Source organism: Alosa alosa, chromosome 23 (assembly GCF_017589495.1).
Source record: "Alosa alosa isolate M-15738 ecotype Scorff River chromosome 23, AALO_Geno_1.1, whole genome shotgun sequence".
NCBI lineage: Eukaryota > Metazoa > Chordata > Actinopteri > Clupeiformes > Clupeidae > Alosa > Alosa alosa.
The window spans coordinates 1,873,021-1,885,520 of NC_063211.1; the positions used below are offsets into that span (position 1 = coordinate 1,873,021).

At 48.3% G+C, this 12,500-nt stretch overlaps 1 protein-coding gene across 1 annotated transcript in view; it reads left to right on the forward strand.

Moving 5' to 3' along the window:
* wipf1b (WAS/WASL interacting protein family, member 1b) overlaps positions 1 to 12,500 on the forward strand; it is a 23,575-nt gene that overhangs the window by 9,282 nt on the left and 1,793 nt on the right. Inside the window, 6 exon segments of the mRNA XM_048235624.1 lie at positions 900 to 987; positions 5,896 to 6,025; positions 8,076 to 8,264; positions 11,262 to 11,792; positions 11,795 to 11,892; positions 11,894 to 12,035. Coding sequence (XP_048091581.1) covers positions 937 to 987; positions 5,896 to 6,025; positions 8,076 to 8,264; positions 11,262 to 11,792; positions 11,795 to 11,892; positions 11,894 to 12,035 — 1,141 coding nt within the window. The 5' untranslated portion in view covers positions 900 to 936.

A 12,500-nucleotide genomic window follows, 5' to 3' on the forward strand; every position in this document is an offset into this window, starting at 1 on the left:
ATTAACCTCATATGCAGATCATTGTCTCCATGTGTGTGTGCATGTGAGTGTGTTTGAGACGGAGAGAAAGAAAATGAGAACTTGACCACACATGCAGATCGTTGTCCCCATGCTTGTGTGTGTATGTGTGTGTGTGTGAGAGAGAGAGAGAAAGAGAAAGAGAGAGAGAGAGAACAAGAACTTCACCACACAGGCAGATCATTGTCTCCACGTGTTCATTAATTAAATGGTCAGCTCACGATGGCCCATGGGGAAATGTGTGTGTGTGATGGGGGTCGGACGAATGCTAGAAGTGTTGCTGTTGTGGTTCTTTAGCGCTTCCTGTTGATGGCCTGTACAGGAAGTGAGGCCCTTAGCAACACGTTTTGTTCTGCTTTCTGTGTGTGTTCATCTCTCTCTCTCTCTCTCTCTCTCTCTCTTTCTCTTTCCAGTTGCCTGCATAATACACACACACACACACACACACACACACACACACGGTCTAAGTTAACCCCTGGCCCCTGGGTTTAGTTAGTTACCAGACTGTTGAAGGAGCGGAGGATGTAGCAGGGTGTTAAATTGAGCTCTGAATATGAAGCTCCACTACTAACGAGAGCTTCCCTCCACACAGACACACACAAACCCTTTAACCAACAGGCTAACATATAGCACAGTTAAGTATGATATCTGATTAGCATAGATGGCAATGGATTGTTGAGGAGATTCGTGCGACATGACAAAAAGTTTGACAAGTGTGGGAGTAACACCCAGGCTACAACATGGTGTTAAACTGAGGCCATTTAAATTGAGATTGGTGAACACACCAGTACAGTTTATGTGAATGTTGATGTTCTGAATGAGTAAATATGCTGTGTGTGTGTGTGTGTGTGTGTTAATTGAGTGTGTGTTGTCTGTTTCAGTTGATATCGAAGGCACAGAGGTTAACACTGAAGAGAGATGCCGGGTCCCCCTCCACCTGCCCCCCCACCCCCTCCTACATTTGCTGTGGTAAGACACACACACACACACACACACACACACACACACACACACTCCTGTACAAGACTAAGTGAACCTGATTCAATAGAAAGTTTCACACAGAATATGTAGATTATCATTGGAAGCTGTTGCCATGTCATGTCCTCTACATTCCTGTAAACTGCCTCTCCTTGAGCTGCAAGGACAGTTAAAGCTGCTCTAAGTGATGTTTAGGAGATTTTAAATGTGTGTCTTTATAGAACTGTCGAAACTAGAAGCGAAACCAGAGGTTCTCAGAAACGTAAATGGTGGCTGAGACTCCATAATCAGAGTGTCCCTGTCTACCAGTTAGTTGCTTATACGTGACCCCAGGGGATTATTATCATTGACGAGTCACAATGTCATTATCAAGTTTGGTCATCTATAGCAGCTTTAAAGTAGCGGTTCTTAAACTTGGGATCGGGAACTAAAGAAGATTTTCTAAACCAACATATAAAAACGATGGTTACGTATGTAACCGCGGTTCTATGAATTTTGGATTTCCATCACATGCACGTGCAGGTCGAGTGTTTATCAACAAAGTCACTCGTGACATGGGGTGACGCATGACCCCCGTCCCGTACTTAAGGTGCGCTCACCCCGGAAGTGACCTCTTGGCAATCTTCTCGTTCGCCTTCCGAGTGACTGCCAAGCTCTGGCGGTCATCCGAAATTCATAGAACCGCGGTTACATACGTAACAATTGTTCTATTTCATTTCTACTGACCGCCAGAGGCGGTGCTTTCAGCACCTGGATGACAAATTCCAACAGGGTCACGAGGAAGATCTACATACCCTTTTAATGGCTTGAGAGGGTGGCTGTGGCTATTGACCCTATAAAACCTTGCAAATGTGCAAGTCGATGCCCATGAGGCCGCCATGCATATGTCGGAAAGTGGGACTCCGCGTAGTACTGACCATGACCCAGCTACACTCAGAGTTGAGTGACCACGAACGCGAGGTGGAACCGGTAAGCCACTATCAGAGTAGGCATAGCTGATGGCCTCCACGATCCACTTGGATAGCCGTTGCTTGGACAAAGCCAGGCCCCGCGCATGTCCAGTGTGGCAGATGAATAATGAATCTGACTGCTGGAGGGCAGCGGTCTGTTCGATATAGGCTTTCAATACTCGGACTGGGCATAGAAGAATGTCACCTTGCCCCGGTTCCTCCCCCTGGGCTGGGGGCTCGAATGCTCCCAGACTGAGCGGCTGGTTAGCATACGTTGCAGAGAAGGTTTTAGGTAAAATGCGGGTTCGCCAAAGGGTCACCCTGTGCCATCGGAAGTCCATTGTAGGCACTCCTGGCTGACAGACAGTGGTAGCTCTCCCCACTCTTCGCCAATGACATGGCTAGGAGAAAAGCAGTCTTCAAAGACAACCATTTTAATCCTGACCTCCCCAGAGGTTCAAAAGGGTGCCGACACAGTGCATTCAGCACCAGCGGCAAGTCCCAGGAAGGTATCATCCTTCTTTGAGGGGGCCTCAGTCGCTGAGCACCCTTGAGAAAATGGGTCACCAGACTATGGGATCCCACTGTAACTCCCTCTACCTTGTTATGCCTAGCTGATATTGCAGCTACATACACCTTGATGGTGGATGCCGATCCGTCATCAAACCCGTGATTGTAGAAAACTGAGGAATATGAAAAATGCATCGGTGAAGTTTCAGGCATCTTTCTATGGTTGTAAACCAGGCGTCTTGCTTGACGCTTTGTAATACCTCTGCTGTGTGAAGCATATGGAATTTGAATACCTTTTAGATGGCTGTTCAACGGCCTTAGATCCAGTATGGGGCGAAGTCCACCCCCCTTCTTTGGAATTAAAAAATATGTGGAATAGAACCCACTGTCTTGTGATGGTGGCCCTAGTTGCTCGATGGCCCCCTTTTCCAGGAGGGCCCGAACCTCCTGGCGTAGGGCCAGAGCCTTGCCCTGGTCCTTCATCACAGTCATTTTGACCCCTTGAAACCTCGGCGGTCGGTGCTTGAACTGGATGGTGTACCCTTTTGACAGGGTTGACACTACCCAGGGGTCTGCTGTATTCGCTTCCCAGTAATTGAGCTGTTCTCTGGTGAAGCGTCCGACCGCCGGCCTGTAGACGTCACCGTCTACCTCCTCGCCCCCTCCTACTCTGAAAGGGGCGATATTCAGGCGTGCGCTGTTCCCTGTGAGAGGGCTGGTTGTCAGCAGGCCGGCGAAACCGCTCTGGCCTTGTTGACCCCTGTGCAAAGGTCCGCCTTATTAGCTGAAGAGTATCACCCGCCATAGCGGGCCTCTGTCCCTGAACGGATGCACGGCGCAGGCTAGCAAACTGCTGCCTGGTTTGCGTTACCTGTAGGCTGCGTTCAAGCGTTTGCTGTGCGGCAGGCCCAAAGAGTTGTCCAGGAACCACCATGAGACAACGAAGGGCTTTCCTGCAGGGCTCAGACAATGGTGACTGAGCTAGCCATATCTCTCGCCGTGTCAGGGTCTGGGACGACATTAGTCTCCCCAGTTCCCTTGTCATGTACCCAAATGCTTACAGTGAGGCCTCACTCAGCACTTCTGCCGACTGGTCTGCTCCAGAGGACTGGAGGGTCTGTGACAGGGACAGTATAAGGTGCGACATTGAGTTGCCTATCGCGGCGCAACCAGCTACCGCTGAGTCATAGCTCTTCCCAATAAGCTCGCCAGTCAGGCGACACTGTGGCGGGGACAACGTGCATCTGGCCTTAATGCCTCATCAGGTGAAAGGATAAAGGCGACGAAGTGCCGGCCCTATAAACGGCATGCGGTCCAGCCCATGACTGGCTGCATCCTGCATACTAGCCAGGGTCTTGCAGTCCCTTTAACTCCTCAATGAAAGGGGAGATGGGAGAAACGCCTGGGGTCAGCATACCTACCTGCATGGTCTGTAACTCCTCAATGAAAGGAGCTGAAGGAGGCACTTCTTAAAAGATGCAGTAGATCCTGGGGTCTGCATTGAAAAAGCCCACTCATCAACCGTCGGTAGGCCTGCATACCTACTGCCGGGCACCCCAGCTGGGGACAGCACAGAGAATGCTGCTCTTAAGCCCAGGCAGGCTGCGTGATCGCCAGCAGGCTGTGCTCCCCCTTGTAGATTAAGGAGCACGCTTTTAATCTGGCGAACTCGAAGCCATGTCTTCCACCTTCTGGTTTAAGGGTCTGGCCTAGGAGTTTAAGCCTCCTCTTAGCAGGGCCTCCTGCGGTGTCTGCTCTGCGTTCCGCTTTTTGGGACCCTATGCGGCTCCTTGCAGGGGTGGTTGGGAGTTTAACCCCTTCTAGTTGGGCTAGCCTAGCAGTCCTTGCAGCCACGCCAGGCAACTGCAATTCATGCAAGCCTGGTCTGTCAAACCCTGCCTTAAGTGTTCCATGCCCAGACAGCTTGGACACTTATCGTGGCCATCCTCCGGTTTCAGAGGGGCCCGGTAGTCTACTCAAATCATAAACGTGCCTCAAACAATAGCTTAATTCACAAATTAACATGCCTCAAACAATAGCTTCATTCACAACTTAACATGCCTCAAACAATAGCTTCATTCACAAATTAACGGTTGGCCTGTACTACCAACAACAACAAATCAGGGAGGCCATCAAACGCAGTAGGCTAAACAAATATGAGCAAATAAGGAGCGAACACACGCTCACCTCGCCACCTTAGTTTATAAATAAGAAACAGAAGAGAGCATTTGAAAACGCGAACAACAATCTCATAAACGTGAAATTAGCACTTCCAATAGAAAAGCGGAATTCGCTTGAATTCTAACTCACTTAGGAAGACGTTGCAGAAAACACAAGATCCGTCATTAACTCAAGAAGCCTGCGAGACCGCGAAAGCATTTCATTAAACAAAAATGTATTTAAGGCACCCTGAATCGCTTAGAAGAAAAAACACCCAAACGATTCCACGTAGGCCTAGTTGCCGCAGTAGAGCGAGCTCACTCGTAACGGTATCAATAAAGAAAAGTGTACTTACCGATCATAATAGAAAGTCACGTAGACAAATCGCAGTCTTATAAGAGGGCGAGAAAATCGCAGCGCCAACTGTACAGTTTGAAAACACTCCAGCGTTCATCCACGAAAATAGGCTAACACTCTAAACAACCTGCTTCCACACGAGAAGATTTCAAGAGGTCACTTCCGGGGTGAGCACACCTTAAGTACTGGGGCGGGGTCATGCGTCACCCCATGTCACGAGTGACTTTGTTGATATAAACACTTGACCTGCACGTGCATGTGATGGAAATCCAGGTGCTGAAAGCACCGCCTCTGGTGGTCAGTAGAAATGAAATAGAACTGGAATATTCATTAGCCGTAGATGTGGGCTTACACTTCACAGTGTTTCCATAATACTCCTCTGAATGAGGATGCTCTGTTTACGCAGGCAAGTCTCTACCTGTGCAGTGATGAGCTTGAAGATGCTGTGTGTGAGCTTTCTAGTGACCGAGCACTGTGCAGCCTTTTCTTGCCTCAGTAGTGCCAGTTATACATTTGATGAGTGCTCGTTATCTATTGGTAATGAATACATGAGATTGTCGAAGTCTGGCATTGACATAAATGCCTTCGGTGTTGACATAGCCCAGGAGAGAAGGCATTTCCTGCCCCTGCCACAGACGTGGATCTCGCAACATATTCTAAAGTGAAACTCATTTTTGCTATGACACTTGACCAATGCTTTTTGGGGGGGTCACCAGACAAAAAGTTTAATAACTACTGCTTTAAAGAATAATGAACCATTAATCATATTGTTATGAAGCAACGGACCACAAGGATCTGTGTGCTACTCCTTTCCTGATGTGTACTGTGATCTTTAATGATCTCCCTATGTTGTAATTACTGTGTGTGTGTGTGTGTGTGTGTGTGTGTGTGTGTGTGTGGGGCTTGTGTGTATTTAACGCAGGCAAACACAGAAAAACCCTCTCTAAATCGCAATGAGCAGCAGGGGAGGAATGCTCTCCTCTCAGACATCTCCAAGGGAGCACGGCTCAAAAAGGCCGTCACCAATGACAGGAGCCAACCTATACTAGACAGTGAGTAAACAAACAAACACCAATGACAGGAGCCAACCTATACTAGACAGTGAGTAAACAAACACATAAAACAAACAAACAAACAAACAAAGTAACAGACAAACACTCCACTAACAACTCCACTTTATTCTAACTGCCATAAAGATGCTCAATGACAGGTAGCTGGCTACCTATATGTTATCCAGTGTGCTGCTCTGACTGAGTTGTCTTTTGTTGTAACTGTGGTGGCGTGGGGCTGTATGTGTAACTGTTTTTTATATATATATATATATATATATATATTGGGCTTTTTATGCCTTTAATCAGATAGGATAGTGGAGATTGACAGGAAGTGAGTGGGAGACAGAGTCGGGGTGGGATCCGGAAAGGACCACGGGGCGGGAATCGAACCTGGGTCGCCAGCGTACGGTGCAGGTGCCCTCAGCCAGTTTAAAAAACTGTTGTTTTTTAATTGTCTATGTATGAGCTGTGTGTGTGATGCAGTGATCGCGAAGCCCAAGACACATTTCCCCTTGGGGACAATAAAACTACTTTACATTTTAAAAACTCTACTTACTTTATTTACTTTACTCTACTTTACTTTACTTTACTTTACTCTACTCTACTCTACTCTACTCTACTCTACTCTACTTTACTTTACTCTACTTTACTTTACTTTACTTTACTTTACTTTACTTTACTCTACTCTACTTTACTTACTTTACTCTACTCTACTTTACTTTACTTTACTCTACTTTACTCTACTCTACTTTACTTACTTTACTCTACTTTACTCTACTCTACTCTACTTTACTTTACTCTACTCTACTTTACTTACTTTACTCTACTTTACTCTACTCTACTTTACTTTACTCTACTTTACTCTACTTTACTCTACTTTACTTTACTCTACTTTACTTTACTTTACTTTACTTTACTTTACTCTACTCTACTTTACTCTACTTTACTCTACTTTACTCTACTCTACTTTACTCTACTCTACTTTACTCTACTTTACTTTACTTTACTTTACTTTAACAAACTCAATGGTACCACTTGTCTGTCACAAACCCAGGCCTGAGCAAGCCTTCCCAGCTCTCATGATTTTCACATTGTTTACACAGAAACAGCTGCACAGCTGGAAATAAACAGCCAGCTTCTCACAGGCTCTGGCTTGTGCAGGGAGAACTTTAGACACTGTGCAGATCACTATATGCCCCATAGGCACTGTGCAGATCACTATATGCCCCATAGGCACTGTGCAGATCACTATATGCCCCATAGGCACTGTGCAGATCACTATATGCCCCATAGACACTGTGCAGATCACTATATGCCCCATAGACACTATATGCCCCATAGACACTGTATGCCCCATAGGCACTGTACGGATCACTATATGCCCCATAGACACTGTGCAGATCACTATATGCCCCATAGGCACTGTGCAGATCACTATATGCCCCATAGGCACTGTGCAGATCACTATATGCCCCATAGACACTGTATGCCCCATAGACACTGTACGGATCACTATATGCCTCATAGACACTATATGCCCCATAGACACTGTACGGATCACTATATGCCCCATAGACACTGTACGGATCACTATATGCCCCATAGAGCAGCTTTGCTCCAGAAGCCTGGCAGGCCTGACCGCTCTTGGTTCATGGTCTCTGCATGGCCTGGAACATCCACCCACATACACACACACACACACACACACACACACATAAACATGTATGTGTGCATGCATGCTCACACACACACACACACAGTATACCCATCCCTGCAGCAAAGCTGTGTGTTTGCCTTTATCAATGACATTAGCAGAGCTGCTCCTTGTTGCTGGACTGGAGCTGCATCCCAGCAGAATCAGGCCCATATGTCATCTCTGTAGCTGCATCCCAGCAGAATCAGGCCCTTCCCAGCATCTCTGTCCAGGAATAGTTTGTCTGCCGCTATCCAGCTCAGAGGCGATGAGGAAACTGGATACCATTGCTGATTGATTTTGACTATATATGGACATGGCTGAGAGCTGCATGTGTAACCTCTGCTATTTTTTCAGAACCCAAAGGAGGTGGTGGAGGAGGAGGTGGAGGAGGAGGAGGTGGTGGAGGAGGAGGAGGTGGAGGAGGAGGAGGTGGAGGAGGAGGAGGAGGAGGAGGTTTCGGCGGTGGTGCTGCTGGTGGTCTGGGCGGGCTGTTCCAGGGCGGGATGCCAAAACTACGCTCGGCCACAAACAGAGAGAGCAATGGTGAGTGGCGACCCACCCAGCACGGCACACACACACACACACACACACACACACACACACACACACACACACACACACAGGCAAGAGTGGCACTGATGTGCAGAACTCTAGCTCTCCTGAGTTATGGTTATGGTTACCTCGCAGACACTTGCCCAAAGCTAGTTCCGATGTACCTGATCAAAGGAAAGTTGAAGAAAGTTTGGTGTGTGAGATCTAAGATGTGTCCTGGGCACTTCCTGTGACTGATTTGTCCACAGATTTGAGGAAACATGCTGAATGTTAATTACATAGAGTATAATGATGACCATACCATGTAATCAAGCTGTGGTGGCAGATTCCAAACCTTTCTCCACTTCACGTTTTCTCTAAAATCATAATCTTCTGACTGACTTCTTGACTCGGTCTTGACTCGGTCTTGTCTTGTACTTGTCTTGTACTCAACTTGTACTCGACTTGTACTCGACAAAGGTGGTCTTGGCTACAGCTCTGCATAGAGCATGATGAGATAGCAGAGGTGTCCGATTCCAAACTTTTCTTTAATTCCAAACCTTTCTTTAATTCCAGCTTCCTCCTCTAAAATCATAATCTTCGGTCTGCTACTCGTTGCCAATGCAGACACAAGGGAGTACACCAGAATGGGAAAATATCCAGTCCCAGTAAAGCTCACTTCAAATTGCAACTGCAGCGATAAAGTCGAAGCTGGCAACTAATAGGCTGGTTTTTATCCATAAAGCTGTTTTTTATCCATAAAGCTGGTTTTTATCCCCTATATTGCTATGACCACTGTGGGATCAGTTACACTTTAGATGCTGGAGCATCTAGGTGCTGATCAAACACTGTGATTGATTACTAGATGCTGGAGCGTCTAGGTGCTGATCAAACACTGTGATTGATTACTAGATGCTGGAGCGTCTAGGTGCTGATGCAGGTGCTGATCAAACACTGTGATTGATTACTAGATGCTGGAGCGTCATTGATTTGAATCAGGGTGCTGATCAAACACTGTGATTGATCAGCAACTTGTCTGGCTGCTAGCAGAGGCGTGGGCTTTTGATCTAGAAGGAGAACTGTATAGGTGACTACTATGACGCCCCCCCTTTCACCAGCGTTCATTTTCAAACCCAGGAAGTCATAGTTGTCACCTGTCCAGTTATCCTTATGCTGCCCGATACATCAGAAGACTTTGACAAGATTGGAGTCTTATTGACAAGATTGGAGAACTAATGCCCCCCATTTAAGCTTTACTCAAAAGACTACAATCTTTCAAGAATCTTTCCCAAATCTTGTCAAAGTCTTCTGGTGTAAGGATGGCTTTATAGATAAGTGGTTATAATGAAGCCACTACTAATGAGGGCTTGCCCTCCACACACACACACACACACACACACACACCCTTTAACCTACAGGCTAACCTGTAGCACAGTTCAGTATGATATCTAATTAGTGTAGAGGGCGTTGGATTGTTGAGGAGATTCGTGGGACATGACAAAAAGTTTGACAAGTGCAAGAGTAACACGCAGGCCACACCAGGCTTCTAAATATCGATTTAGAAGAGGATTTTATTTTTTTTTCACATACACGTGTCACCATCACGTCTGGTGTAGCCAGTTCCACTAATTATAGTGCAAGCTTATTGTTGCAGCATCCGCTCCACCAACGGAAAACTTCAAGTGTGCGCCTGGTGTGGCCTCCTAGTACGAGTCCAGCCTCTAACCACCAGCACAAGCACTGCATCATCTTGTCCGGTGTGTGACTGAAATCACCTCGTAAACAGGATTTCCCCCAGTGGTTGGGGTGCTGTAATGGGGAAGTCTTCTCTTTAGGCACACAGGCGGAAATCCAGCAAGCATGCGTCTAGGTTAAAGTGCTTTGAGTGCCCCGGAGGAGAAAAGTGTTATATAAATGCAGTCTATTTAACATTTACCATTTATGAATCAAAACTGAATGAAACCTCTGGTGGTGGTAGGTCAAGTCACTTTTATTAATATACTGCTGACATGCACAGAGTGCAACCCAAAGCGCTCCACACACACACACACACACACACACACACACACACACACACACACACACACACACACACACACACACACATTTCACATGCGCAGAGTGCAACCCAAAGCGCTCCACACACACACACACACACACACACATTTCACATGCGCAGAGTGCAACCCAAAGCGCTCCACACACACACACACACACACACACACACACACACACACATTTCACATGCGCAGAGTGCAACCCAAAGCGCTCCACACACACACACACACACACACACACACACACAAAATTCGTCATGCGCAGAGTGCAAACCCAAAGGCCCCACACACACACACACACACACACACACACACAAACATTTCACATCAGTGCAAACCCAAAGCCCAAACACCCACACACACACACACACACACATTTCACATGCGCAGAGTGCAACCCAAAGCGCTCCACACACAAGACAAAAGAAGCTGGATGGAGCGGAGCGTACCCATGACACCAAGACATAAACAATTTCACAAACAATAAAATAGAAAATAAATAAAAAAAACAAATAATCAAATAATAAATCATTGGCATTGCACATTGGCGACTCTGCTGGTATTGGTAAGGGATTGAGTAGGAGCAGTCGTGTTGTAAAGGACTGACCTGATGCATTTCAGAGGTGTCAGGAAGCACCAGTGATGATTTTGGAGTATACTGTATCTAGGATATTTATTAGTGTGAAAAGATTGTAGTCATAAATTGTAGAACACCATCTTCTCTGTCATATAGCACTCACATTCCTCAGCATCTAATGTGGTATATGGAATAGATAATAGATAGTATATGGAGTAGATAGTATATAGTGAGAAATATCGCAGCAAGTGTGATCAGCATCACTGGCATAAATGAATTTACTCCCTCTCTCCCTCTCTCCCTCTCCCTCTCTCCTTCCCTCTCTCCCTCCCTCTCTCTCTCTCCCTCTCCCTCCCTCTGTTCTCTCTTTCCCAGACTCTGGATCTGCTCGGCCTCCTCTTCTGCCCCCTGGTGGCCGCTCCGCTGGACCGCGGCCGTTTGGTGGAGGTGGAGGAGGAGGTGGAGGAGGTGGTGGTGATGCCGGCCCTCCCCCTCGCCTGCCTGTGCCCAAGAGCGGTGTGATGGACAGCCCTCGCTCCCGCGGCCCCCCCTCTCGCCCCGACACCCGGGGCCCCCCGTCCCCAACACCCCTGCGGCCTGGCGTGGTAGGCTCTCCACTCTCCCGCTGGGGACCACCTCCTCTGCCCGGTGGAGGACGCCCCACTTCCTCCACTCCCACGCCTCCCCGATGTCGCCATGGCGTGCGGCCCCCTCCCCTGTCGGCCCCTCGTCGGGTTCGGCCTCAGCCCTCCCCCCCCCCCCCCTCCAGCCGCCCCCCCTTACCCCCCGCGCCCAGACCAGGGTCCGAGGCCCCCCCCCTGGGCAACAGACCCTCTCTGCCGCTCCCGCGGGACGGTGCGCCTCCTCCGCCGTCCTTCAACAGCAAGCCCCCCCCTCCTCCATCCAGCTCCCGTCCCGGCCCTGGAGGTGGAGGTGGGTAGTGCCCCCTCCCTCTGCCCCCGGGCGCCCAGGACCGCCCCCACTGCCCCCCGCCTGCCTCGGCACCTGCTGATGACACCCCGCGGCTGCCCCAGAGGAACCTGTCACTCAACTCTGCCCCCGCCCCACCTCCGGTCCGCTCGGGCCCTCTACCCCCGCCCCCCAGTGAGAGGCCGCCGCCCCTGGGCAGGAACTCCTCCTCACGCTCAGGTACGGACACCACGGCAACCAGCTCACAGCTCACACCTCACCCACTTCCTGTATCTGTCTGTGTTTGACCCCCCAGTCCAGCCATCGGAATCTGCCCACGTAACCTGTGTCGTGTTGGACTGTCCTCGGACCCGCAACTTCCAGCACCTTAGATTGACAAGCGGGCGTACTGACAAGGGAGCTAAACCCATGGGTGCTAACATTTCTTATTAGCACGTCTTAAAGTTCCAGTTTACTTTAAAACTCACATACTGGGCAGTTACCGTACAACCTGGCTACGGTTACACCCATTCTGAGGGGCACCACCCAATGCTTATTCCAGTCGAACAGCTGCATCTTTTCCTAATAGAACAGATGAGAATACTGCTTGAGCTGTGTTAAACTAGCACACTAAACTGGTGTGATGTTGGTGTGTAGTGATTATAAAAACTGCTTATGTAGGCTGAAAACTTTTTTTTTTTATTT